Source organism: Salvia miltiorrhiza, chromosome 7 (assembly GCF_028751815.1).
Source record: "Salvia miltiorrhiza cultivar Shanhuang (shh) chromosome 7, IMPLAD_Smil_shh, whole genome shotgun sequence".
NCBI lineage: Eukaryota > Viridiplantae > Streptophyta > Magnoliopsida > Lamiales > Lamiaceae > Salvia > Salvia miltiorrhiza.
The window spans coordinates 29,509,799-29,537,493 of record NC_080393.1 but is presented as its reverse complement, the minus strand read 5'-3'; the positions used below and the strand labels follow the sequence as shown (position 1 = coordinate 29,537,493).

Here is a 27,695-nt window from a genome sequence, read left to right as displayed (position 1 = left end):
ATGAGTGTAATGAGAGTTGAGACCAGAATATTCCCTCCGTCTCACTTCTATTAGGCACGAAAATTAAAAAACTTACATTTTAGGAATAAAGGGGATATCTACACCAATTAAATTTATATTTTTATTCAAAATAAAATCGGTTCTAGTGGGACATCCCAAAAAAGAAAACGAGTCTATTAGAGTGAGATATAATGAGTATAAAATAAGTGTAAGAAATAAGGAATTAGTGGTTGGATAATGTCCAAAAATGATAAATACACACTTTTGTAGGATGTCTCAAAATAAAAATAAGGGTACACTATTATGGGACAGAGAGAGTAATATTTTTCAATATTACAAATGATTTTTTATCCGATGAAGTAGTCATAAAGATGCATTTAATATATTAAAAAGAATGTGTTATGGTCAAAAGATACACGAACTTTGAAAAAAAATATAATTTTCACCTGAACTTTTATTTAAACAAAAAAATACATGAATTTATATTTGTGTTGCAATTTTTGTCTAAGTTTGATTTTTAACGAAATTAGAGCTTAATTGATAGTCGAAATTAAGTCAAATATATTAATTTTTGCCTTTTTTGACCTCCAAACTTCTAAATACTCCAGATCATTATCATAAATTAGACTAACATCAGGTGAACTAAGCTCTAGTTTCACTGAAAATCAAACTCATATGAAAATTTTAATAAAAATATAAATTTATATATTTTTTGATTTAATTAAAAATTCAGACGAAGATTACAACTTTTTCCAAAGTTTGCGTATATTTTGACTACAAGCCCTAAAAGAATTATTTGAGAGAGAGAGAAAAAAAAAATTAAATATAGTTTTGAGTATTAAAATTGGTGCATCACATCACATAGCGTCGTATGATTGGATGATAGATACAGAGCAACGCAAGAGTCCATTCGTCAGCAATTCATTAAGTTTAGAATCGAATCTTTGAGTTATCCACTTTACATACAAAGACTTATAATTGACTCGAAATACAGTCAGTTTCTCACTCTTTTCTTCTTCATATGGGTTTGCATCTTTAGAAGCTCATGACTTTTTGATCGTTCAACTCTCATCCAAGGAGCAATATATTTCTGGGTAATCCTCTCTCTCTCTCTCTCTCTCTAACACATATACATACATTTGATTAGATCCGTTGGTAAAAACATGGCCTTAGATTATTGGAATTTCAAGATTTATGTTGAAATTGTATAGATTCTTGGTGATGATCATAGTGGCCGTCGCAGCCGTCTTTAGTTAGTTTCCATAGTTGCGATTTAGTACTAATTTTTGTCACATCAAACTGCAGTTTGTCGGTTACATTAAAAATGAGAAAGACACTTCATGTTTCTGGTTTCCCTAAACTGATTGCTGCTGAAGAAGTGAGAAAGTTCTTGGAGGGTCACACGTGCGAGGGAGCTATAGAGGCTCTAGAAGTAAAACCAGGCAAGAGGGGTTCGAGGGCTTATGCCAAAGTCCAATTTACCTCTAAAGAAGACGCAGACAAGATTATACATTTGGCCAACATTGGCCTCTACTATTATTTGGGAAACTCTCGCTCTTACTTGAAGGCCTTTGAACAGGACACCAACTTTGTAAATCATAGATCTTTTATGCATGAATTGGATGGCCTCACTTTGAACTTTGGGTGTCAGGTATCAAAAGATAGGTTTTCTGTGCTGTGGAGGGCTGCAAATGTCTCTGTTAAATTTGGATCTTCCCTCAACAAAATGCACTTGTTTGTGTGTGAGGATCTGGTTGAATACCGGCTGCAGCTGTCGTACGAGAACATATGGCAGATTGTGCTGTATAATTCCAGTGTCCAAACTGAAAGGCTTCTCCTTATACAGGTCCGGTGCTTCTCTTGTTGTTGATTGTCTTGTTTTTGTGCTTCACTCACTGCATTCTCTTCTTCAGCTATTCGGAGCACCTCGGATATACAAGAAGCTCGAGTACTCAGTTTATAGCTTTTACAGGGAAACTCCGGATGATCAGTGGGTGAGAACCACGGATTTCACTCCCTCGTGTATCGGACAATCTTCTGGCCTGTGTCTCCAGCTTCCTCGCCACGTCAAACTCCCAGATTTCAAGAACAACTTCATGCACTACTCTGTGAGCGAAGAGCCTTTCATATTAGTGAAGGGAGCCCCGTTTTGTGGAAATCTGCCTCTGGTTCCGATTGTACAACCTCCGCGTGGGCTTGAGCTGCCTTACAAATTACTATTCAAGGTTTGCAGCTTGGTGCAGACCGGATGCCTTCCGGGAATGAAGCTAGACACAGAGTTTTTCCAGTGTCTCAATCCACGAAGATATGCTATCAGATACATAGAGCATGCTTTGGACAAGCTTTACTATATAAAGGAGTGCTGTTATGATCCTGTGGCATGGCTACGTGAGCAATACCGCAAGTACCAAACATTTGAGGAACTACCAAAGCCTCCCACCATTTCTTTGGATGACGGCTTGGTATATGTTCACCGGGTTCAAGTTACCCCAACTAGAGTTTACTTTGCTGGTCCAGAGGTAAACATGTCAAACCGTGTGCTGCGCCAGTTTTCTGCCCACATTGACAATTTTCTTCGCGTTTCATTCATTGATGAGGAGTGGGATAAGATGTATTCCACTGATCTGTCTCCAAAGGTAGCCACTGGTGTTGGGAATGGAAGGACAAAGCTGTACGAGAGGGTGCTTTCAACTTTGAGGAATGGCATAACAATAGGGGAGAAGAGGTTTCAATTTCTTGCATTTTCCTCGAGTCAGTTGCGTGAAAATTCCCTCTGGATGTTTGCTCCAGTGGATGGCTTAACTGCTGATGATATAAGGCGGTGGATGGGCGACTTCAGTTCCATACGAAACGTGGCAAAGTATGCTGCGAGGCTTGGTCAGTCCTTTAGTTCGTCTACAGAGACGCTGAAAGTTGCTCAGTATGAGGTTGAAAGAATCCCCGATGTTGAGGTTGTAAGAGATGGAACCACGTATATCTTTTCTGATGGGATTGGAAAGATATCATCTGATTTCGCTCGAAGGGTTGCTACTAAGTGTGGAATTAGAGATGGTGTTCCATCTGCCTTTCAGATCAGGTATGGTGGCTACAAAGGTGTCGTTGCAGTCGATCCCACTTCATCAATGAAGCTGTCGCTGAGGAAGAGCATGCTCAAGTATCAATCAGACAACACGAAGCTAGATGTTCTATCATGGAGCAAGTATCAACCCTGTTTCATGAATCGCCAGATCATCACACTCTTGTCTACCCTCGGAGTGCGTGATCACGTCTTTGAGAAGAAGCAGAGGGAAGCAGTGGCTCAGCTCGATGACATCTTAGTCGATCCACTGAAAGCTCAAGATGCGCTGGACTTGATGTCTCCCGGGGAAAACACCAACATCCTGAAAGAAATGTTGAAATGCGGCTACAAGCCTGATGAAGAGCCGTTCCTCTCAATGATGCTGCAGACTTTCCGCCTAGCAAAGCTGCTCGATCTAAGGGTGAAGGCAAGGATATTCATTCCACATGCTCGCCAAATGATGGGATGTATGGACGAAACCGGCACCTTGGAATACGGACAGGTGTTTGTGCAATTTTCAGGCACCGGAAGCAGTGGGTTGTATGAGGGTACCAAGTACACCGTTACAGGAAAGGTGGCTGTGGCTAAGAACCCATGTCTGCACCCAGGCGACGTCCGAGTTCTCAGAGCTGTGGACGTGCAAGAGCTGCAGCACATGGTGGACTGCGTCGTCTTCCCACGAAAAGGAAAGAGGTAAAACTGAGTCTTTCATAGTTTCACTGTTCAGTTTCATCAAATCATGATTTTAAGACATTTGCATTGTTGCTAATAACAGACCTCATCCAAATGAGTGCTCTGGGAGTGATTTGGATGGAGACATATACTTTGTGTGTTGGGACCCTGAGTTGATTCCCCCTAATCAAGAGCCTCCCATGACTTACAATCCTGCTCCAAACACACTACTAGATCACAATGTCACCATTGAGGTAATTAATTAATTACTAATAAGCATCAGTAAGTAACAGATTCAACTCTAATCATCATAAAATGTGCATCTGTGGTTATGGTGTAGGAAGTTGAAGAGTACTTTACCAACTACATTGTAAACGACAGTTTGGGAATCATTGCCAACGCACACACTGCCTTTGCTGACAAAGAGCGTGATGGGGCATTAAGCAGTCCATGTTTAGAGCTGGCCCAACTTTTCTCAGTGGCAGTCGACTTTCCCAAAACCGGAATTCCTGCTGAAATCCCTCCCCACCTACGTGTGAAAGAGTACCCTGATTTCATGGACAAACCCGACAAGACCACGTACACGTCGGAGAGGATCATCGGGAAGCTCTATCGGCAGGTGAAGGATATCGCCCCCCACGCAGCTTCTCTGGGGAGCTTCACCATGGAAGTAGCCATGAGATCATACGACACTGATATGGAAGTTGAGGGATTCAGGGAGTACATCGATGAAGCCTTCGAGTTTAAGACTGAGTATGATTACAAGCTGGGGAACATGATGGACTACTATGGCATCAAGACCGAGGCCGAGATACTGAGCGGCGCTATCATGAAGACGTCAAAGACTTTTGATCGGAGGAAGGATGCGGATGCGATTGGCGCATCTGTGAGGGCCCTTAGGAACGAAGCTAGGTCGTGGTTCAAGAAAGGAAGCGAATCCGGGGATGCCTACGCCATGGCTTCGGCTTGGTATCATGTTACTTATGATTCTTCTTTCTGGGGGTGCTACAATGTGGGGATGAAAAGGAGGGGTCATTACATCAGTTTTCCATGGTGTGTTTACGACAAGCTTGTCCAAATCAAGAGGGCTAAATCTGCAAGGATATCCTCACTTAATAGGCACTTCAGAAATATGAATGTTTAGTTTTCACTCCACCTTCAATCTGCTTGTTTTGGTGTGTATTCAACTCAACTAATGCATATATAGTTTGTGTGTTATTTCAACTGCCAATTTTATAAAAAAGTGTCATAAAAATCAATATGAGATTCAAATTGCATCATTATAATTTTATAAATATGTTTGTATATAAATTTTATATTTGCTAAATATCGTAAAACTAGATGTTGAATTATAGAATTAATAATATAAATAACATAAGAAAAATCAAATTTATTATTTCAATATTTTAATATATGGGCTCACATTATTCAATAATGTTGGGTCCATGAGGGTTACGAAACTGGTGTATGGGGGGAGAATACACCAGAAAAGCTAATTTTGAATTTTAAAACATTTAAAGCTTCTTTTGAAAAGTTCACTTTCATAAACTGAAAGTAGTCTTGACTGATAGTGAGGATGAGACGACACAAAATTTCAGTCAAGACGTTTCAAGTTAGAGACTGAGCACTAGACTGGTTTTGAGAATGATTCAGTTCAAGAAATAGATCAATAAACAATTGATCCAAAATAAGCTTCAGTCTAGCGTTAGTGAAAGCAAATAGGAGTTATGAATCTTACGGACAAATCAAAGAGATTTGTCAGTTCAATCAATAACACACACAACGGAAAAACGATCTTTAACAAAATAGCCTTTTTGAAGGTTGGGTTGTCAGTTTACAGAATTCTCTATTTACTTAAACCAGTTTCAGTTGAAAAACGATTGAGCACTAAAGAAAAGATGACAACTGAAAGCAATAAAGAACACAGAGAATCTTATGTGGTTCAGATCAACATCTTACATCCACGGTCAGCTGGTTAGACTGAAAACCACTAGGCTTGTGCTTACGGGTGCACAACAAACCTTACAACTGAAACAACCGTTTCAATACCAACACACTGTGTTGGACTTCTCGTCTCTTTTCTCAATCTCGCAGGTTTGCAAGACTTCACTCGTCTTGCTTGCGGGGGCTGAGAACACTTCGAGTTTAGATAACTGTCTAAAACTCTAACTCTCAAACACTTTTTTTGCTCGGTTGAAAAGGGAGTTTGTACTACCAACTAAATTACAGATAACAAGCTCTCTGTAATTGACATCTAGGCTTAAGATTTACAAAGGAATGCCTAGAGGTTCCAAGAGAATATATGTAATCAGATAACTGATTTTAGGCTTGGTGTATTCTCTTCTTCGATTCAAACTATCGAGAAGTATGAGTAGGCTGACTTGCGGGTTTGGCAGGGGTTCAACAAGATGTGCTTGAATCGGTGAAGATTGAACTTAGACGATGAACCTATTTATAGGCAAAGTCTTGAATAGATCCGTTGGCGGAGATTAATTGTCTTCAGGATCTTGCCGTTGTGAGATAGCTTTGAATTTGGGCTCAGGTCTTCAATCTTCGAATCTCCTTGAGTCTGAAAGAAGTAAAGTCTTCTTTCTTGGAGATGGTGTTACAGGCCGATGTGACACAGCAGGAGAGGCTTTGTGGCAGGAAGGACGATCTCATATCTTCGGGATTTAATGCTTTTGTCTTAGCATTAATTGCATCAAGTACAACGGTTGACTATTTTAGCTTCTTGAGGAATGGACTGATGCATTCTAATGTATCAGTCCGTGAATAGTCAGGTGGTCTTCAGTGTCTATCCTTCAGTCGGCTCTGCTGATCATGTGTCTTCAATCTTCTGCTTCAGTCAACATCCTTCATTCTTCAGTCTGGTGCCTTCAGTTAAAGTCTTCAGTCTTTGCCGCTTCAGACTAAACTAGTTAGGACTAAAACACTTAAGTCCATAAAGAGAAACATAATCTAGAAGAGTACTCTAGTAGTTTTGGTATCATCAAAACCAGGAGGTTGGATATATCTTTTTATGTCCCAATAAATTTAATTATTGGCCAAAGTAACAATAGATAAATTAAATTATTTTTTAATAAAAATATAACTATTTATTTGGCCATCTAAAACTTGATTGATCAAATTATATTGATAGTGCTAATATATAAAGGATCAGATACTACACAAGTATTTATATAGAGTTTGATTAAAAATCAATGTAAGATAAGAGATATGACTTGTGAAAAATTGAGAATGAAGGAGAATAGAGATTTTTGAAAATAATATATGGCGCCTTACTTTTTGTTCCAACCATTAATTATTTTGTATTATATATATATATATATATATATATATATATATATATATATATATATACGGTTAACCCGATAACCGATTCGGTTAACCAATACCCGAATTTTTTTTAAAGTGATAACCAAAACCAATCCATTGCCTGAAAATTTCGATTATTGGATACTCAAACCCATAAATTTCGATTCGGTTAATGGATTAACCAAAATCCGATAACCAATTAGACAATCCTAGTTGTTGATTATATCAAAACAAGACGATCATGTTAAGGTTCAAACACTTGAAACCATCTAAAATAAATATATTCATGCATGTCCTAATTCCTAAACTTGATTAATTACCTTAATCCATTTAAGTTTTTAAATAAAAAATGTTACAATAATATCTCAGTAAAACCAAATATTACAAAGTAAATATTAAGCATACATAGTAAAAATTAAAAAAAAAAAAAAAAACAACAACAACAACAACAAATTCCCACACACTTGTAGACTAATGGTAAGGTTCATTTGGTATTTAAGTACAATACTCAGCTAAAACATAATTTAAAAGTGATTTTACTACTGATGCACGTCCAAAATTTGTAATTTAATACTTTCCCGTCCCAATATTATTGGTTCGTATTTTTTTTTTTGAGCTGTCACATATAACATGACTTGTTTCTTTTTTGAGCCATATTAGGAGTGGATTAGTAACATAATTAAAAGCAATATAAAAGCCTAATTGAACCCTGTTATTTCTACCCTCTACGGATTCTCTCTCAATCTCTGCTCTTTGTTGCTCTCTCTCTACTCTTTGCACTGTAAAAGCACTATAAAAGCCTAACTTGAAATGCCTTTTCTTGAATTTAAATCTGGAATCAAGCTTTGATTTAAAGTTTAGATTTGATTTTGTGATGAATTTTCGTTTGACCTTCGAAAATCAAAAATTCATTATGCAATCTCTAGAAAATCAAAGCTTCATTTAGAGTTTAAAATTTGTTCAAAATTTATTTTCAATAATTTATGGATGAATTTTCGTTTGAGATTTTTGATGTCCCTGGTATTGCAGATCGAGATCGAGGTTTCTCCCCAATTAAATTTAAAAACTCATTTAAACATGTGGACCTTCTTCTTTTCCTCCCTAGTTTAACTTTCCTAAATACATGTGAGACGAAGGGTGTACCTACTAATTACTCAGACATATTTAAATATATACATATAAATTGTTGTGATAATGGTTATCTGTCTCAATACACATTACTAAGTAAATACTAATAATAAATAATTTAAATAAGAAAAGATAAAAAAAATCGAGAAAATTTCACGTAAGCATGTCGATATATTTAAACTTGTCTATAACGTATATACTCGTACCCCTCCTAAATAATCGAACACATTTAAATATATAATATAATAATTGATTATTTATCTCAGTATAATCGATCATTACAAAGTTATATGCCTTAATAATAAATAGTATGAATAATAAAACATAAAAAAATAATAAAATTCAATATAGGCATGTCGATTAATGTTTGGACACCTTTAAATTTTTTGTATTTGTACATATTCAAACCCGATTAAAAGGTTATTTTACTGCTCATCTATTGTCGAACCCAACTAAATATTTTCAATTTTTATGAATTTATTAACATCACAATAAACACACACACACACACACACACACACACATATATATATATATATAGGGTTAGGTTCAATGAAAAAGCCTAAATGTAAGAAAGAAGAGAGAAGTAATCTCATCCGTTGATCTTATCTAATCTAACGGACATGATTTATTCACGCCATGTTCAACGGATTTTTTCGTTGAACATTCGTGAATATATACAATATTTTTGGGGGTTCTGGGTTTCGACCCCCCATATGTTCAACGAAAAAATCCGTTGAACATGGCGTGAATAAATCATGTCCGTTAGATTAGATAAGATCAACGGATTAGATTACTTCTCTCTTCTTTCTTACATTTAGGTCTTCTTCATTGAACTTTAGCCTATATATATATATATATATATATATTCTTTATTAACAATTATTATTTTTATTTTCATTAATTTACTATATTTTAATATTTAATATTTCTATTACAATTAATATGCACAAATCATTTAATGAGATCACATCCCAATTAGAATTATATGCTAAATATTTATAAACAAAATATATAAATATTAATTGATTTATGCTTTTGTAACGTCTTTATTAATTGATTGATTAATAAGTGTTAATGTTAATTGATATATACCATTAATAATTATAATTTATAGTTAAGAAAATATAAAATAAAAAATAATTACAAATAAAGTAGAATTGAGAAATTTAAGAATGACACGGTAAAATCATTTTTCTATTACATAGTATAAGATTTTTATTACTTTTCTATTTTATATAAGTTTGTTTCTAATTATCCATAAAATTGTCGTTGCGGATATTTTTGCAGAGATAAATCGAGAGAGATGCACTCCTCAACTTAATTTTTTTTTTTTGAAACCATGCACTCCTCAACTTGATAATTCCTTGAGAAGATTTTCTTTTCCTTTTTTAAACCCACTATTATACATACATTTCTCGATTTCCTTGCCAATTATACAACTAGGGAGTGATAATGGATAGATTTTTCTTATTTTCAATGTGTTGGCATTTTGACGCTCTCCATCCATACTCAATTCCAAGTTCATATTTTAAATTTCATCGTCTTTTTGCCCCAAAAATTATATCTTCAATATTAAAAATAATCATTCCCTCCCACAATGCATCACTTCCGATGGCACTTGTTAATAAAATATTAGATGAGTGTAATGAGAGTTGAGACCAGAATATTCCCTCCGTCTCACTTCTTTTAGGCACAAAAATTAAAAAACTTACATTTTAGGAATAAAGGGGATATCTACACCAATTAAATTTATATTTTTATTCAAAATAAAATCGGTTCTAGTGGGACATTCCAAAAAAGAAAACGAGTCTATTAGAGTGAGATATAATGAGTATAAAATAAGTGTAAGAAATAAGGAGTTAGTGGTTGGATAATGTCCAAAAATGATAAATACACACTTTTGTAGGATGTCTCAAAATAAAAATAAGGGTACACTATTATGGGACAGAGAGAGTAATATTTTTCAATATTACAAATGATTTTTCATCCGATGAAGTAGTCATAAAGATGCATTTAATATATTAAAAAGAATGTGTTATGGTCAAAAGATACACTAACTTTGAAAAAAAATATAATTTTCACCTGAACTTTTATTTAAACAAAAAAATACATGAATTTATATATGTGTTGCAATTTTTGTCTAAGTTTGATTTTTAACGAAATTAGAGCTTAATTGATAGTCGAAATTAAGTCAAATATATTAATTTTTGCCTTTTTAGACCTCCAAACTTCTAAATACTCCAGATCATTATCATAAATTAGACTAACATCAGGTGAACTAAGCTCTAGTTTCACTGAAAATCAAACTCATATGAAAATTTTAATAAAAATATAAATTTATATATTTTTTGGTTTAATTAAAAATTCAGACGAAGATTACAACTTTTTTCAAAGTTTGCGTATATTTTGATTACAAGCCCTAAAAGAATTATTTGAGAGAGAGAGAAAAAAAAAATTAAATATAGTTTTGAGTATTAAAATTGGTGCATCACATCACATAGCGTCGTATGATTGGATGATAGATACAGAGCAACGCAAGAGTCCATTCGTCAGCAATTCATTAATAAGTTTAGAATCGAATCTTTGAGTTATCCACTTTACATACAAAGACTTATAATTGACTCGAAATACAGTCACTCTTTTCTTCTTCATATGGGTTTGCATCTTTAGAAGCTCATGACTTTTTGATCGTTCAACTCTCATCCAAGGAGCAATATATTTCTGGGTAATCCTCTTTCTCTCTCTAACACATATACATACATTTGATTAGATCCGTTGGTAAAAACATGGCCTTAGATTATTGGAATTTCAAGATTTATGTTGAAATTTTATAGATTCTTGGTGATGATCATAGTGGCCGTCGCAGCCGTCTTTAGTTAGTTTCCATAGTTGCGATTTAGTACTAATTTTTGTCACATCAAACTGCAGTTTGTCGGTTACATTAAAAATGAGAAAGACACTTCATGTTTCTGGTTTCCCTAAACTGATTGCTGCTGAAGAAGTGAGAAAGTTCTTGGAGGGTCACACGTGCGAGGGAGCTATAGAGGCTCTAGAAGTAAAACCAGGCAAGAGGGGTTCGAGGGCTTATGCCAAAGTCCAATTTGCCTCTAAAGAAGACGCAGACAAGATTATACATTTGGCCAACATTGGCCTCTACTATTATTTGGGAAACTCTAGCTCTTACTTGAAGGCCTTTGAACAGGACACCAACTTTGTAAATCATAGATCTTTTATGCATGAATTGGATGGCCTCACTTTGAATTTTGGGTGTCAGGTATCAAAAGATAGGTTTTCTGTGCTGTGGAGGGCTGCAGATGTCTCTGTTAAATTTGGATCTTCCCTCAACAAAATGCACTTGTTTGTGTGTGATGATCTGGTTGAATACCGGCTGCAGCTGTCGTACGAGAATATATGGCAGATTGTGCTGTATAATTCCAGTGTCCAAACTGAAAGGCTTCTCCTTATACAGGTCCGGTGCTTCTCTTGTTGTTGATTGTCTTGTTTTTGTGCTTCACTCACTGCATTCTCTTCTTCAGCTATTCGGAGCACCTCGGATATACAAGAAGCTCGAGTACTCAGTTTATAGCTTTTACAGGGAAACTCCGGATGATCAGTGGGTGAGAACCACGGATTTCACTCCCTCGTGTATCGGACAATCTTCTGGCCTGTGTCTCCAGCTTCCTCGCCACGTCAAACTCCCAGATTTCAAGAACAACTTCATGCACTACACTGTGAGCGAAGAGCCTTTCCAATTAGTGAATGGAGCCCTGTTTTGTGGAAATCTGCCTCTGGTTCCGATTGTACAACCTCCGCGTGGGCTTGAGCTGCCTTACAAATTACTATTCAAGGTTTGCAGCTTGGTGCAGACCGGATGCCTTCCGGGAATGAAGCTAGACACAGAGTTTTTCCAGTGTCTCAATCCACGAAGATATGCTATCAGATACATAGAGCATGCTTTGGACAAGCTTTACTATATAAAGGAGTGCTGTTATGATCCTGTGGCATGGCTACGTGAGCAATACCGCAAGTACCAAACATTTGAGGAACTACCAAAGCCTCCCACCATTTCTTTGGATGACGGCTTGGTATATATTCACCGGGTTCAAGTTACCCCAACCAGAGTTTACTTTGCTGGTCCAGAGGTAAACATGTCAAACCGTGTGCTGCGCCAGTTTTCTGCCCACATTGACAATTTTCTTCGCGTTTCATTCATTGATGAGGAGTGGGATAAGATGTATTCCACTGATCTGTCTCCAAAGGTAGCCACTGGTGTTGGGAATGGAAGGACAAAGCTGTACGAGAGGGTGCTTTCAACTTTGAGGAATGGCATAACAATAGGGGAGAAGAGGTTTCAATTTCTTGCATTTTCCTCGAGTCAGTTGCGTGAAAATTCCCTCTGGATGTTTGCTCCAGTGGATGGCTTAACTGCTGATGATATAAGGCGGTGGATGGGCGACTTCAGTTCCATACGAAACGTGGCAAAGTATGCCGCGAGGCTTGGTCAGTCCTTTAGTTCGTCTACAGAGACGCTGAAAGTTGCTCAGTATGAGGTTGAAAGAATCCCCGATGTTGAGGTTGTAAGAGATGGAACCACGTATATCTTTTCTGATGGGATTGGAAAGATATCATCTGATTTCGCTCGAAGGGTTGCAACTAAGTGTGGAATTAGAGATGGTGTTCCATCTGCCTTTCAGATCAGGTATGGTGGCTACAAAGGTGTCGTTGCCGTCGATCCCACTTCATCAATGAAGCTGTCGCTGAGGAAGAGCATGCTCAAGTATCAATCAGACAACACGAAGCTAGATGTTCTATCATGGAGCAAGTATCAACCCTGTTTCATGAATCGCCAGATCATCACACTCTTGTCTACCCTCGGAGTGCGTGATCACGTCTTTGAGAAGAAGCAGAGGGAAGCAGTGGCTCAGCTCGATGACATCTTAGTCGATCCACTGAAAGCTCAAGATGCGCTGGACTTGATGTCTCCCGGGGAAAACACCAACATCCTGAAAGAAATGTTGAAATGCGGCTACAAGCCTGATGAAGAGCCGTTCCTCTCAATGATGCTGCAGACTTTCCGCCTAGCAAAGTTGCTCGATCTAAGGGTGAAGGCAAGGATATTCATTCCACAAGCTCGCCAAATGATGGGATGTATGGATGAAACCGGCACCTTGGAATACGGACAGGTGTTTGTGCAATTTTCAGGCACCGGAAGCAGTGGGTTGTATGAGGGTACCAAGTACACCGTTACAGGAAAGGTGGCTGTGGCTAAGAACCCATGTCTGCACCCAGGCGACGTTCGTGTTCTCAGAGCTGTGGACGTGCAAGAGCTGCAGCACATGGTGGACTGCGTCGTCTTCCCACGAAAAGGAAAGAGGTAAAACTGAGTCTTTCATAGTTTCACTGTTCAGTTTCATCAAATCATGATTTTAAGACATTTGCATTGTGCTAATAACAGACCTCATCCAAATGAGTGCTCTGGGAGTGATTTGGATGGAGACAGATACTTTGTGTGTTGGGACCCTGAGTTGATTCCCCCTAATCAAGAGCCTCCCATGACTTACAATCCTGCTCCAAACACACTACTAGATCACAATGTCACCATTGAGGTAATTAATTAATTACTAATAAGCATCAGTAAGTAACAGATTCAACTCTAATCATCATAAAATGTGCATCTGTGGTTATGGTGTAGGAAGTTGAAGAGTACTTTACCAACTACATTGTAAACGACAGTTTGGGAATCATTGCCAACGCACACACTGCCTTTGCTGACAAAGAGCGTGATGGGGCATTAAGCAGTCCATGTTTAGAGCTGGCCCAACTTTTCTCAGTGGCAGTCGACTTTCCCAAAACCGGAATTCCTGCTGAAATCCCTCCCCACCTACGTGTGAAAGAGTACCCTGATTTCATGGACAAACCCGACAAGACCACGTACACGTCGGAGAGGATCATCGGGAAGCTCTATCGGCAGGTGAAGGATATCGCCCCCCACGCAGCTTCTCTGGGGAGCTTCACCATGGAAGTAGCCATGAGATCATACGACACTGATATGGAAGTTGAGGGATTCAGGGAGTACATCGATGAAGCCTTCGAGTTTAAGACTGAGTATGATTACAAGCTGGGGAACATGATGGACTACTATGGCATCAAGACCGAGGCCGAGATACTGAGCGGCGCTATCATGAAGACGTCAAAGACTTTTGATCGGAGGAAGGATGCGGATGCGATTGGCGCATCTGTGAGGGCCCTTAGGAACGAAGCTAGGTCGTGGTTCAAGAAAGGAAGCGAATCCGGGGATGCCTACGCCATGGCTTCGGCTTGGTATCATGTTACTTATGATTCTTCTTTCTGGGGGTGCTACAATGTGGGGATGAAAAGGAGGGGTCATTACATCAGTTTTCCATGGTGTGTTTACGACAAGCTTGTCCAAATCAAGAGGGCTAAATCTGCAAGGATATCCTCACTTAATAGGCACTTCAGAAATATGAATGTTTAGTTTTCACTCCACCTTCAATCTGCTTGTTTTGGTGTGTATTCAACTCAACTAATGCATAGTTTGGTATTATTTCAACTGCCAATTTTATGGCCTGTTTGTTCTATATAGATATGCTAGGAGTAACTGCTGGTGACAGGTGTCTGCAATGTTGTATGTGTGTGTGAGAGAGAGGCTAGTCAACTTTGTATCAAGAATATTTGTCTGCAAACTGGAGATGATCAATGCCAGATAACACGAGCAACACTTGTGCAACAGATAATTCAACAATTATAAGATACTACAAACTTTTTCATTAATTAATTCTTCAGACAAGGGAAATTGGGGGATTTAGTGCTCAAAACTGGAACAAGGGTGTGCATTGACAGATGATTTCATGGTATATTTCCACTCAAAAATTGCCAAGGATGATACTGAAAGACTAGTGGCTTCCATTAATAACCGATGTAAAGCTTTACCCGCTTTATCATATCGTAGGGTAGTTTCAGCCTGCAATCTCTCTGTTTGCGGCTCAATGGCCTTCCCTTAGCTGCAGGGTCTCGATTTTCCCTCACGTCTGCCAGCTTCCAAACACAGCATTGAGATTCTGTCTCGATGGAGTCCAGAAGGTACACTGCTTCCTTCTCCGGGGATCCGGCATCTGAATCTTGGAAATAGGTGACTATCATTGCCATATCCTTGAACCTCAACAGGTCATCGGGTACTCTCAGCAACCTATCTGCACCAGGACTTGATACCTCCAAAACAAATCGAGGAAATAGAATCAGGCAATCGATTTGCTTTGCTAAACAACTCTACGTACAAATCTCAAGTAGTAGAGCCAGTCAGAACAAATATTACTTCAAGAGCTAAATCATCTGGGATTTCTTCATCCAAAGATTTCTTGTATTGGCGACTGAAAGATTCAATCTCATCCATGCCGGGACACCCGTATCTGATCAAGGACAGACAACAGTAGAAGATAATCATGCTTGAGTATTTGTTCCAGATCACAAGGGAAATCAAGACTATGATCACTAGCTCACTATAATCAAAATCATGTTTTCATCTGGGAATAATAAAGAAAAATCCAGAACTTACTCATTAGAAAGTTTATCTAGCCTCACGTATATGTACCCTCGAGGAGATGTTTTGAACGCGTAGAGCTGCATCTCTTCACCAAACTCCAGAAGAACTTCCCGGGCTATTGATAATGCTCTCTCACCCCAAGGGCAATTGTTCAGAACAACTCCACCACCATCACCACCATCACCAATCTACACGTTTTTTTTTTTTTTTTTCATGTAAATAAAGAACCAAGTTTGCAAACTGTCCAGCTAAATAACAAACATGAAACCACACCTCAGGCTCAGCTTCATCCTCCTCCTCCCACGAATCAATTGGTTCTACTTCACCATTAGAATCATCTGAAGCTTCACACATACATAAAATTCAAGCAAACAAGATCGAAACTAAACATCAAATGAGGGAAGGCCATGACAAACACAAGAACAACTCCAACACGTCATGAATAATTCTTGCCTTAACGAAATTCAAAAGCAATCAAGTAATATAACCAAACTTGATCCTCAAATATGGTAGAATAAATAATTCTGGGTTTAAGAATGCAAATCCCATCTCAGATAAAGCACAAAGTAACATATATAAAAACAAACCAACGTCCATGTCAGCATCAGTGTTGAGACAATACATCAAACACATGGTACGCAGTAAAAACGAAAGGAAAAAATGGAAGAAAAGAGATTACCATCAACATCAACATGAAGGCGGTGGTGGTTATAAACAGAAGAAGTAGCGTGGAAGTGGCGAGAAGCGGTGATAGAAGCAAAATAGGATGCGGGTTTGGGAGAAATGCAGGAAGCTTTATAAAGTCCCGGTTTAGATGAAGGATGAATGCGAGAAAAGAGAGTAGAAGACGAGCAGATTCTCCTTACACCTCTGTAAAGCCTCATATTTTCCAATGCAAATGCGTAGATTCTTGCAATTTCCACCACCTCCAAACCAAAGCTAGAGTTGGGTCGAGGCTGGATTATATATTAGACATCAAATATGGATTATATCAGAATTCATACTATAAATTGTGGGTGCTCAAAACGGGCTTTGGTCGATACAACATAATTCAAACTTAAAATTAATACTCCCTCCGTCCCATTATAAGTGTCTCAAAACTTTTCGGCACGTGAATTAAGAAAAATATGTAAATGTGTTAAAAATGGTAGGATCCATACTTTTCAAAAGGTTAAACTTTGTCATTTGTGTAAATAGGCCACTTATAGTGGACCGACCCAAAATAAAATACAGACCACTTTTAATGGGACGGAGGGAGTACTTCTTATTAAAACAAAATTTTACTTGTTCCTCCTTATCTCAATATAAAAAAGAAAGAATGTACCCCTTCGATCCTGTAAAAATAATTCTAGAGAGAGTAATATGAGTATTAACAATTATTAAGTGAATGTATTATAACTGGACAACAGAATTTAATTTATAACACGTTCTCTCATGCGTTGCACGGGTCATAGAGTATTATTTTTAAAATTTTAAATAATATAAATTTGTTAAAATGTCATTATTTATAAGATAGATTAGTTGATAACAAACTATTTTGATTAATTTAAATATAAGTATTTGATTTAAAATAGTGTATAATAATATTAAATTTAATGAGTATTGTATAATAATAATTAAATACGCATTATAATAATAATAAAAATAAATTATTATTATTATTATTATTATTATTATTATTATTATTATTATTATTATTATTATTATAGATTGTAAATCAAATAATTGAAATCAATCTCATTTTGACAAAATAACAGTAAACCATCAATATAACAAAATTAATAGCCGTCATTTAATATAACAATTTTGGGTTCTTAAATTTCAAACTATATTTATAATTAAAAGTTCATATTTAAATAACTCAAAACTAATTAAAATCATGAAAAAAAAATTAATAATATAAAAAGGAAAATATAACAACAAATATGTTTGTATAAATAAATAAACAATTCATACACATAAATTAAATAAAACTTTTATATAATATTTTAAATTCTAATTTATATATATATAATTAATTTTTCATTTGCAAAATCATATTAAAATTAAAACAAATTTCATCCTCCTTAATTGCATTAAAAACTACAATAATTGAAAAATATTTAAATCTAAAATAATTATAATTAAGAAATCATATGAACTTGAAAGGGAAAAAATTACATCTACTTATTTTTTTACCAACAAACGAAAACAAAATTAAAAAAGAGTGTAATGTTCAACAACAGAGATAAATGAGATAGAACAAAAAATAACTTTGACATTTTAAATGATCATAACTTATTTATTTCAAATTCATTTTTTATAAGTTTTATATTGAATATATGTTCTTCTCGTAATCTTTAATTTTATATCGATATTGAATATTTTATCATTATTCAAAGTTAATGATTTTTAAAAAAAAAATAGAAAAAAAGAAAGAAAAAGAAAACTTTGGTGAAAAAATTAAGAGGAAAGAGAAAATTTGGAGGTAAAAAACTCATCTTTTATAATATCTATAGATTTGTGTTAAATAGCTGTGGGATTAATGTGTATCAATGAAATAAAACTATTTTTATGATTGTTGCAAAATGAAAATTCATGACTATTTTCACAAAATGAATGAAGTATTTTTAAGTAGTAGAAATTATAAATTTACTTATGAGATCAAATTAAATTAAAATATTTTGCTACGTCTCTCAGACGCAGCAAGCTTTTACAGGTGCACTACGTTTGATGTTTATAGATTTACAACCATCAATATGCTTACTTTCCAATTTCTAGTTTCTATACATTTAGACCATCGAATACAAAATCAATGGTTTCGATACAATAGCAAAAATGGTAGAAAATAATTACTATTCGAGAAGGACAATAGTTTTCAAATGGTGCGCATAAAATTGAGTCTGTAACCCTCAAAAACCTATGTGCAACAGAAGAAGTTAGTTGCACAGACAGAGACTAAAATCAACTACAATCGTAGTATAGTCCGAAGAGTATCAGAGAGGTTTTGAATGGTCTGTTGTTCCTGCGCTGCCTGCATTTCCTGAAGCGGCATCTCTTCGTAGCACCTGCAACGAACATCAGAACAAATTATAAGGCGGAGAAAAGGCTGAATCAGTCAACACAATGAGATCTGAGATGAACGGAGATTCATACATTTTGTGGTATGCTAACGCCTGAGCAAGATTCATCAGAGTCGGACTGGAATTCAATCTCTGATACACCCCTGGGGGAAGGGGTACCTGTAACGACGAGTTGAGGAGTTCTAGCTATTACCCAAATGTCGAAGAAATTACATGGAAACATGAAAAGATTCCATTGAGACTAGGACAAAGAGGACCTCGTTTTGTCTGCTTCTACCCTTCTTAGGCTGGGAGTCACCAGAAAAGAGCTCATGCATTGCTTCCACAGCTATGCTACCACTGCTATCCCCAGGCCATCCCCCAAGCACATTGTCGGATAAGAGTGCAATCGGGGATATGTCCGTTGCCCTTAAGAATGGGATTGGTACTGTATTACCAGCAGTGTATATGGACCAGAGCTGCTCAAAAGATTACCAAATAAGCAAATATTAACAACCATAAATTATATAAATGTGGAAGTTGAACTTGGAAGATCAAATTACCTTGTCTAGTGCTTTTCTACTGACAGTCTCACTAGTAGCTAAAGGATCGCTCAAGCTACTGCCAACAGTCACTTGAGAAATGCTATTTACTTCCATATTTTGCTCGGTTGTCGGGATTCCAACGATGGGAGGTGTCTCAATCCTGGTAAGTTATGATCCATGAGTCAGTGTACATTGGAAACTTAGTGTGAAACTCCAATAGTTAGAGAAGTAAAGCAAGCTCCAAAGTTCAGTAAGAGATGAATGCTAGAGAAAATCTAAGTGACAAAGTTCTGACTAAAGTAGGCAAGAGCCAATAAAGACCCAGGGGGTAAGGAAGGAGGAGTTCATGATTCTCAAAAAGTCAAAACTGAAAAGAGCCAGGTGAGGAATATCAAATTTCTTTCTTCGATTCCATGTTCAAATCCTTCACTTATCTCTACAAGAGTGTTGGTAGTGTTAGGTCCTTTCACGATGACTTTATTTAAAGGAGGAATCTTAACCCATCCATATAAGCTAACACTAAGAGGTTCTTCCAAGAAAATACTTAAAGAACCAAGAAAATGACAATGCCCTAGTAACCAAGTGAGGTCCTTTTAAAAAATTTGCTTCTCCTACCCCCCAAAAAGCAGCATGTTCTATGTCTGCATTAAAGATATAGGAAAGTGAGCTATAAAAGAGTTACCGAGAGTCTTTAGCTTTATCTCCAGGTCCACCGACTGGAGGTTTTCCAACATGCCCAGTAGCAGGAGAGGACTCTTCTGTTCGTGTAGATGCTGGCACAGTAGCAGTTTTTCCAGTATCAACTCTATCATGGATTATTACAGTTCCAAAATCACCTGATCCTGATCAAAAAATTTACAATCAGTTTACTAGTTTTATGATTCAGCTAAAAGATACATTTCCCAACTCATCACTAGAGCGGTGCCCAAAGTATCAAACCCAGCTTGTTTGTTGCTAACAGGAACAGTTGAACATGAAATATTGAGCTGGTTTAACAATTAAAAACTATCATACATATATTTGCAAATACTAGTTGACTTCACTAGGTTCAGGAGCTAGTTGAATCAACCAAATCCATATTAGGGGTTATTTGGTATATCAGTTTATAGTTTCATCTAAAACTTCCACAACTTTGAAATTATGTTACCTTTTCTATCCAAGTGCAATCAAGACTCCATAATTTTTTTAAAAAGTGATTAATTCATGTCTAAGATTGCCATCCCTTCTTTTTTTTCTGTATTGATGCAATACATTATAATGATGTCCAAAAGTGTTCACCAAAATGCTCTAAAGGACAGTTATCAGTTTTTTATGATATCAAAGTATAAGGGATATTACCTTCTACAGCTGTTTTTACTGTATCCTTTATGCCAACAGCAGAGGTATGCTGACCATCCAGACGTTTTGATGGAACAGTATTTAAAACTGGTTCAATTGATGTTGAATCTCCTGGCGGCTGAAAGAGACGGAATGAGATAAAGTGATTAGAGAAAACGAGGAAATTTCCACTTCTATGTTTTGTAAAAGGGAAAGAATGGTGCATTGACAGTTATCCCACCAACACAATTAATCCAAAGAAATACTATAAATACCCCTTCTCCCGGCAGTGTCCTGTCTGAAGCTACGTCTTGTGTTTGCAATGCCATCGATGCCCTAACTTGCTTTGCCTGCTCAATCTTTGGGACCATTGCTGATGCTCCACTTCTACATTTTTCAATGAATTTGTGCTTCATGTGATCAAAAGGGAAAAAAAGAAAATGATGTAAGACCTGAAGTACAGGAGATAATTTCTTATACCTATAAATTAAACTGGATAAAGCAAGGTACAGATTAAGCTAACCATGTCATAGGAATACAGATAAGATTTACAACAACCTCAATCTAGGTATGGGATGTGTACAATTCTTAAGGACAGCAATTAAATAACATTATCATCACAGCTGAGTAGGATATAACAGATAAGATTTACAACCACCTCAATCCAGTTGGATTTAAGAATGCAAGAGAGTTACCACACTAGATCCAATTGTTCAAAGTGGAATTCATAGCACCCAAGAGGAACTTTCCCCAAGAGAATTAAGGCACGCTAGAAACATCTAAGAGTCGACATGAAACACCCGCACCGGCACTTGCGAAGATAATGCATTGGATTCAGTTAGAGCTGAGAGTAAGTGGCACCATACCTTCAGCATTTCAGCTGCTGTGGGCCGGAGGCGTGGCTCCTTTGTCAGGCACTTTGCAACAAAGTCATGAAACACAAGCGACCTTCAACAATGAATAATCAAACATGTAGACTGCAAAAAAAAATGCAATCCACTATCTACCATATTGGTATACTCAAAATTCCAAATACAACATGAACAAGTAACTATCAGCAAAATTCAGAATAAAAGATGCACAAGTGACTATGAACACTTTATGACAAAAGTCCTCACAACAGTTGCTGAAAGTAAAGAAAGAATAGAAGACACACCACTTCTCTTTATCCTCGAGCATTGGGGCAGGTTCAATGGAAATCATAAACAATACCTACCACAAGGTTGGACTAGGTAAGCTTCCAAAAGTAATATATTGCTATAAAAAGGAGCCAAAAAGTAAAAGCAATGTCTTGTTTGTAGGTACCAGGCTATAATAACTTCCAAAAAACGACAACAAAAGCTTGAGCGCAGAAGCATTGTGAAGGATGAATCACAAAAACGAATGTTCTAACTAAATCTTATCTTGTGCATTAATTATGCTAAGCGTATTGGCATATGAAGATGGCAAATTAATGCACCACGCGCAATAACCCTTAGAAAACTTCCAATAACCTTTAGAGCACTTGCAGTATCAATCTGGATCCTACACAACCCTGAGGTCCTACAAATATGTATAGGGATACGAGTAGATACTAGATAGGCAAAAAATGGTGGATAACAAGCAAGTTTGTTAGGAATAACTAAATGGGGAAATTGTCGTAAAATACTCAAAGCTTGGACGAATTCTCATTTTGCACACAACCTTTGAAATTTGAAATAAAATACACCAAGTTTTAATTTTTCTGATTTTCCCCCTAATTTAAAATTCCCCTCTTAAAAAAAAGTTTGCTACTACAACCAAACACAAGAAGCTCATAACTCGTACATATAATGCATTTAATGAACTCCGCAATTCAACAATTCAATATGAAAATAAAGCTTTCCTTCGCAATCAAACATTAATCCACAAGAAATGGAAAAAAAAAACACATTAATCAAACATTTAATGAACTCCGGAATTCAACAATTCATTTTCATGTGGATTCACATTAGATTGCGAGGGAAAGCTTTATTTTCATATTGAATTGTTGAATTGCGGAGTTCATTAAATGCATTATATGAACGAGTTATGAGCTTCTTGTGTTAGGTTGTTGTAGCAACTTTATTTATTTATTTTTGTTTAGGGGAAATTTTTAATCGGGGGAAAAATCAGAAAAAATAAAACTTGGTGTATTTTATTTCAAAGGTTGTGTGCAAAATTAGAATTCATCCAAACTTTATGTATTTTGTGGCAATTTACCCTAATTAGTATAACTGTATTAGCCTCTAAACTTAGCTAATCATGTACTTATTCATTTGGATGTTTTCTCAATGAAAGGTCTCAGACGGCATCATACTGGTCATTTTAGAATAAACGTTTCCTGAAGTCTGTGGACTTACTCTCATAGGATGAACAGCTGCTCTTGGAGGAAGTCCCTGGAAACCAAATTCAAGCATCCATGAAGTTAGCAACAAATATCATGAAACAATGCAACAATTTGTAAGATTTGTAAATGCCAAGGACAGGAACAACAGGAAAAATTAATGAAACATGCCTCGGCCATTTCAATTGCAGACACTCCAAGAGCCCACACATCAACCTGGGGAAAAATTGAAATGATATTTAACGTAGTAAATAGTGACCTGTCAAAGACTTCTCTTTCACAAACTTTTATGAGAATAAAACCAGAGAATATACCTTTCCATCATAACGGCTTTCTTGAATAACTTCAGGGGCCATCCAATGTGGTGTACCGATGAACTAAGAAATAAAAACACAATAGTGAGAAATTCTTGAAAAGGGAAACAAACAATATTATAGTACAATTTTTTTCTGGATAAACAACACAAAATGACACATCAAAATGCAGGAAGAGTTTTTATAGTGTTTGTCTCGGATAGATCTCTCACAGGGTAAATCCTTACACCTAAAGGAAAATGGATTTAGCTCTTCTGCAAGAACACAACCTACTTATAAAGACCCCCTTTACTAGCACGGGCCACCACCAGTATCGTATATTTCATTTCTAGCATTTCACTATTGTTAAAGGTCTCAATATCTTAATATAGTAAGCAACACTTCAGTGATGGTCTCACATACTGTCCAAGAATCCACGAAGCATTCCTAGGTAAAAAGATATTCTTTGAATGATCAACTAGCAGTAGTGGGTCTTACTATTTGTGACATGCCCGACTGGATCAACTATTAATATGAAAATAATCACTGTTCACATGATCAGTTAATCTGACCAGTACGTCAAACAAAATGCTTAAAAAATCTTGTTTTTGTTTAACTACACACCATCCATTGCAAGAAGCCTGATCTTAATATGTTGGAATTTACAGGCTTACATAATCACCAATATCTGTTCTTTAAAGAAAAGAGGGAGAAACAATTATGAGTGAGATAATTAAACCAATTCTGATTAGGAAGTCTAATGCAAATAGGTACATATACCGTATTACGCTTGGACATGGTTCTTGTCAACTGTGCAGCCACTCCAAAGTCACCTGTAAACATACATTAATACTAAATCTATACATCCAAACTGAAATCTATGAAGCCAACCATCACCATTACTTAACCCATAACTGGGAAATAGAGACCGAAAACTAATACAGGAAGAGATAATTTTAAGACCTACCCAGTTTGACTTCTCCTTGCTCAGTCAACAAAATATTACCACCTTTAATATCTCTATGCACCTTGAAAATTGAGTGCAGATATGATAGACCCTGGATTGACAAATTTACTAAATAAGCAGAGGCCAGCAGAATCATGCATTCATTTGGCATGTAAAACAATACTGGAATTGGACTTGGAAATGGCTAAATAACGATAGTACTTAGAGTAAAAGTAAAGTTTGTTATATAACAAGCAAGCCTGTCATAGAGTTTTTATTAGCAAGGAACATTCAATAAATCACATGTACCTTCAAAGCTTCTCTACAAATATATGCTATTTGATACTCCTCAAGAGCCTCGTCAGTAACATTCATTAAGTCAGCAACACTTCCACCCCCACAATACTCCATTACTATCTGCCAGCAAATCCATATTTCCACTTAATATGAGTGGTTATCATCAAAATCACAACCTCGGGCACAGGTTGTCCATGATGTCGGGGATGGTACTCCCAACACCCACCCAAAAGAAGAACAATGCAACCACAAACAGCATATATTAAAAAAGGGTAAAAGCGGATGCTCTTCTTCATACCCAGAGAAACTCTTCTCCTTGATAGCTCCCTAGATAACGAACAACATTTGGATGACTACACTGCTGCAACATCTCAATTTCCCCACGAATTTCTTCATAACCCTCCTCCTGCAATATAATTAGTACTTCATAATTACAAAAGAAAATGCACAAACAAAGAAAGACCTTGGTGACAACATATTGCAATCATACCCCTTCAGACAATGATATTACTTTGACAGCAACTAATTCTGAAGTCCTTAAATCCCGAGCCTTGTAGACTGCCCCATATGAGCCCTTCCCTGATAAAATATCAATATAAAGTTGCTTGCCCGTTTGTTGTAATGAAAAATAAAAATAAGACATCGAAGTTCGTATTTCTTCTATGGTGACTGCTTAACAATTGATTTAAATATTGCAAATCCCAGACGTTTTCTAAGAGAAGATTCTGGGATATGAAATAGATGGACACTGAGTTTATGATACCTCAACCTGGTCGGAAAATCTATAGAAGTAAAGCACTTAAAATCTCAAGATACAGACGAAAGCCAAAATTCCCAACAATAATTCAATAATCAATCAAAAGGGAACATCCAAGCACGCAAAACTTAAAACATTGAATATTTACCGAGCTCATGAAGCAACTCATACTTGGTAGAAGGATCCTCTCTGGCAATGCACTCCGTTATCGAGCTTGATGAAATCTTTCCACTCCCGTGCTGCCTGGGCGGTGCAAATCCAGTGCCGCTGGCACCCTCGCCACCACCACCGCTGCTTTTCCTCCTCCTCCCATATCCCATCCCTCCAATCTCTCCAACCTTCTGCATACTCTCCACCGCCCTCCTCATCGTGCCCCCGCCGCCACCACCACTCCCCTTCCTCACAATAGTCCCCATACCCTCCTCTTCATCCTCCTTATCTCCGTCGTCATTTCTCCCCCTCACCACAAACGTGGAGAAATCCCCAGCATTCTCCTCATCCTCCTCATCCTCTTCGTCGCTCTCAATTCTGCCCCTAGGGCTTCTCCTATCCCAAACGGGAGCTGCAGCCACGCTCCGCGGCTTAGAATAGGAAGACGAGACACTGGAATTCCTAGTCGGGTAGCTGGATTTCCTCCGATCAGTTTTGACAATCATGGTCCCGGAGATAGAGGAGTCGTCGTCGGAATCGTCGATGTCGTCCCCGCCGCCGCCGAAGTCCTTGGGGAGGCGCTTCAATAGAGGAGGCAGCGATTCCTCCTCGTCCTTGTATAACATCGTGGCGTAGATGTCGGCGTCGGGCTCCGGCTCTCTCGATGCGGCGTCGTCTTTGTCGTGGATCACCACCGACGAATAAATGTCGGGATTCTTCGGCGGCGGGGGCTTCCGCGCTCGCCAGGACTTCGGGGAGAAGTCCATTTTCTCTCACTGCCTCTGGATCAGTGTGTGCGCGTGAGAGAGAGAGCTGGAAAGTGGAGGACTAGTTATTACAGCAATTGTTCCCCAAGCTAAAATCGTTGAAAACGATATTAGTTCCTAAAATCCAAATTACAAATTCTTCTTTGTTTTGTAGATATTAGCGTGTAACCCGACGAATTTCGATCGGCATTATTTGATATACTCCCATGAAACTCCTACTTACTTTTAAATATTTGTCTATGAAATAAACTCCTATTCTGCTTTTTGGACAATTATATCCTCCCTTATTTTCTATATTTATTACTCCCTTCGTCCACTAATTCAAGACCTTCTTTCCTTTTTGGGACGTCCACCAACTCAAGACCTATCCATTTTTAGTAAGTTTTTATTTATATTTAATTGGTGGATCCCAAAACAATACAATTTTTCTCCACTCAACTAATAAACAATACATTAATTGTGGATCCCTTTCTCCACTCAACTAATAAAAATACACTTTTTCTTAAAACCCGTGTTTTGCTACTTAGGTCATGAATTAGTGGACGGAGAGAGTATTTTTTATCATTCATTGGCCCACCCCTACAACACTTTTATATTAATATATTTACTTACATTTACCATTCATGGGCACACACCATATTACATTTATCACTTTTATATTCTATATTTACTACTCCCTCCGTCCCACCATTTTAGTCCCTTATTCTATTTTGAGATGTCCCAAAAAGATAGTCCACTTTTCTAATTAATACTATATAAAAATATTGTTTTTACTCAATTAACCTTATTTAATGCTTCACTTAAATGTGAAAAGGATGTGTGAAAATAATAAATAAGGGTATAAAAGATAAAAATATAAAAATTAAATGTATTTTCTTAATATGTGTGAAAAATGGGAGGGGACTAAAATGGTGGGACGGAGGGAGTACTCTTTATCATTTATGGGCCCACCCTACAACACCTTTATCATTTTTGGTCAACTATTCTTTTATCCCACTCACAACACCTATTTCAATTTTTTTAGTCTCCGTGCCGAACCCCAATTGATAATTTATTTCATGGACGGAGGGAGTAGTTTATAAGAAAAAGAAACAGTATAAATTATTTCACAATATATTTGTAAATTAAAGGATTTTTTTCACTAAAAGAAATATTAACATGACATGTCAAATTATTATAGTAATAGACCTACAGTATATGTCAAATTAAAATAACGAACAAAATTTTCAAGAAAACGAACAAAATTTCAAAAATATATAGACATATTGATAAATGTCTGTATCCGTCAACTAGTGACGGAGCCAGGAATTTTGTTCAGGAGGGTTGAACTTTTACGGGGAAAATTATTTTTAGGCATTCTATATATTTTAGGCATTTTTAAAAATCAAAATACAAGCATAAGAGTAATAATAAAGAACAACATTTTCATAGATTATATAATTTCAATACATTACAAATTTTTTTGAGGCATTCCGTACATTTTAGGCATTTTTTTATTAAA

General features: G+C 36.8%; 4 protein-coding genes across 6 annotated transcripts; 2 read left to right on the top strand and 2 right to left on the bottom strand.

Moving 5' to 3' along the window:
• Positions 1-934: 934 nt before the first annotated feature.
• LOC130995910 (probable RNA-dependent RNA polymerase 1) lies at positions 935-4,989 on the top strand. The gene is made up of 5 exons (XM_057921407.1): positions 935-1,094; positions 1,306-1,846; positions 1,914-3,751; positions 3,834-3,984; positions 4,071-4,989. Exons 2-5 carry the CDS (start codon positions 1,325-1,327, stop codon positions 4,872-4,874), a joined length of 3,315 nt encoding a protein of 1,104 aa, XP_057777390.1. The 5' UTR covers positions 935-1,094; positions 1,306-1,324; the 3' UTR covers positions 4,875-4,989.
• A 5,677-nt stretch (positions 4,990-10,666) lies between these two features.
• Positions 10,667-14,764, top strand: LOC130995900 (probable RNA-dependent RNA polymerase 1). The gene is made up of 5 exons (XM_057921384.1): positions 10,667-10,901; positions 11,105-11,645; positions 11,713-13,550; positions 13,632-13,782; positions 13,869-14,764. The coding sequence occupies exons 2-5, from the start codon at positions 11,124-11,126 to the stop codon at positions 14,670-14,672; spliced, it is 3,315 nt and encodes a 1,104-aa protein (XP_057777367.1). The 5' UTR covers positions 10,667-10,901; positions 11,105-11,123; the 3' UTR covers positions 14,673-14,764.
• Positions 14,765-14,868: 104 nt separating this feature from the next.
• On the bottom strand, positions 14,869-16,791 carry LOC130995906 (uncharacterized). Of its 2 annotated transcripts, none has more exons than XM_057921401.1 (5): positions 16,417-16,791; positions 16,011-16,081; positions 15,750-15,925; positions 15,510-15,603; positions 14,869-15,406 (listed from the first exon to the last, which is right to left on the bottom strand). In XM_057921401.1, exons 1-5 carry the CDS (start codon positions 16,619-16,621, stop codon positions 15,104-15,106), a joined length of 849 nt encoding a protein of 282 aa, XP_057777384.1. In that variant the 5' UTR covers positions 16,622-16,791; the 3' UTR covers positions 14,869-15,103. The 2 variants fall into 2 exon arrangements, with proteins under 2 accessions (XP_057777384.1, XP_057777385.1); XM_057921402.1 differs by having other exon boundaries at positions 16,011-16,075; positions 16,417-16,780.
• Positions 16,792-18,360: 1,569 nt separating this feature from the next.
• LOC130995901 (serine/threonine-protein kinase 1) lies at positions 18,361-26,324 on the bottom strand. 2 transcript variants are annotated; one of them, XM_057921386.1, is made up of 18 exons: positions 25,426-26,324; positions 25,011-25,099; positions 24,819-24,926; positions 24,533-24,640; positions 24,245-24,335; positions 24,058-24,110; positions 23,299-23,361; positions 23,156-23,200; positions 23,001-23,036; positions 21,797-21,852; positions 21,507-21,588; positions 20,916-21,050; positions 20,662-20,779; positions 20,006-20,159; positions 19,342-19,483; positions 19,057-19,257; positions 18,873-18,958; positions 18,361-18,784 (listed from the first exon to the last, which is right to left on the bottom strand). In XM_057921386.1, exons 1-18 carry the CDS (start codon positions 26,192-26,194, stop codon positions 18,685-18,687), a joined length of 2,436 nt encoding a protein of 811 aa, XP_057777369.1. In that variant the 5' UTR covers positions 26,195-26,324; the 3' UTR covers positions 18,361-18,684. The 2 variants fall into 2 exon arrangements, with proteins under 2 accessions (XP_057777369.1, XP_057777368.1); XM_057921385.1 differs by having other exon boundaries at positions 20,006-20,165; positions 25,426-26,323.
• Between the last annotated feature and the right edge of the window lie 1,371 nt (positions 26,325-27,695).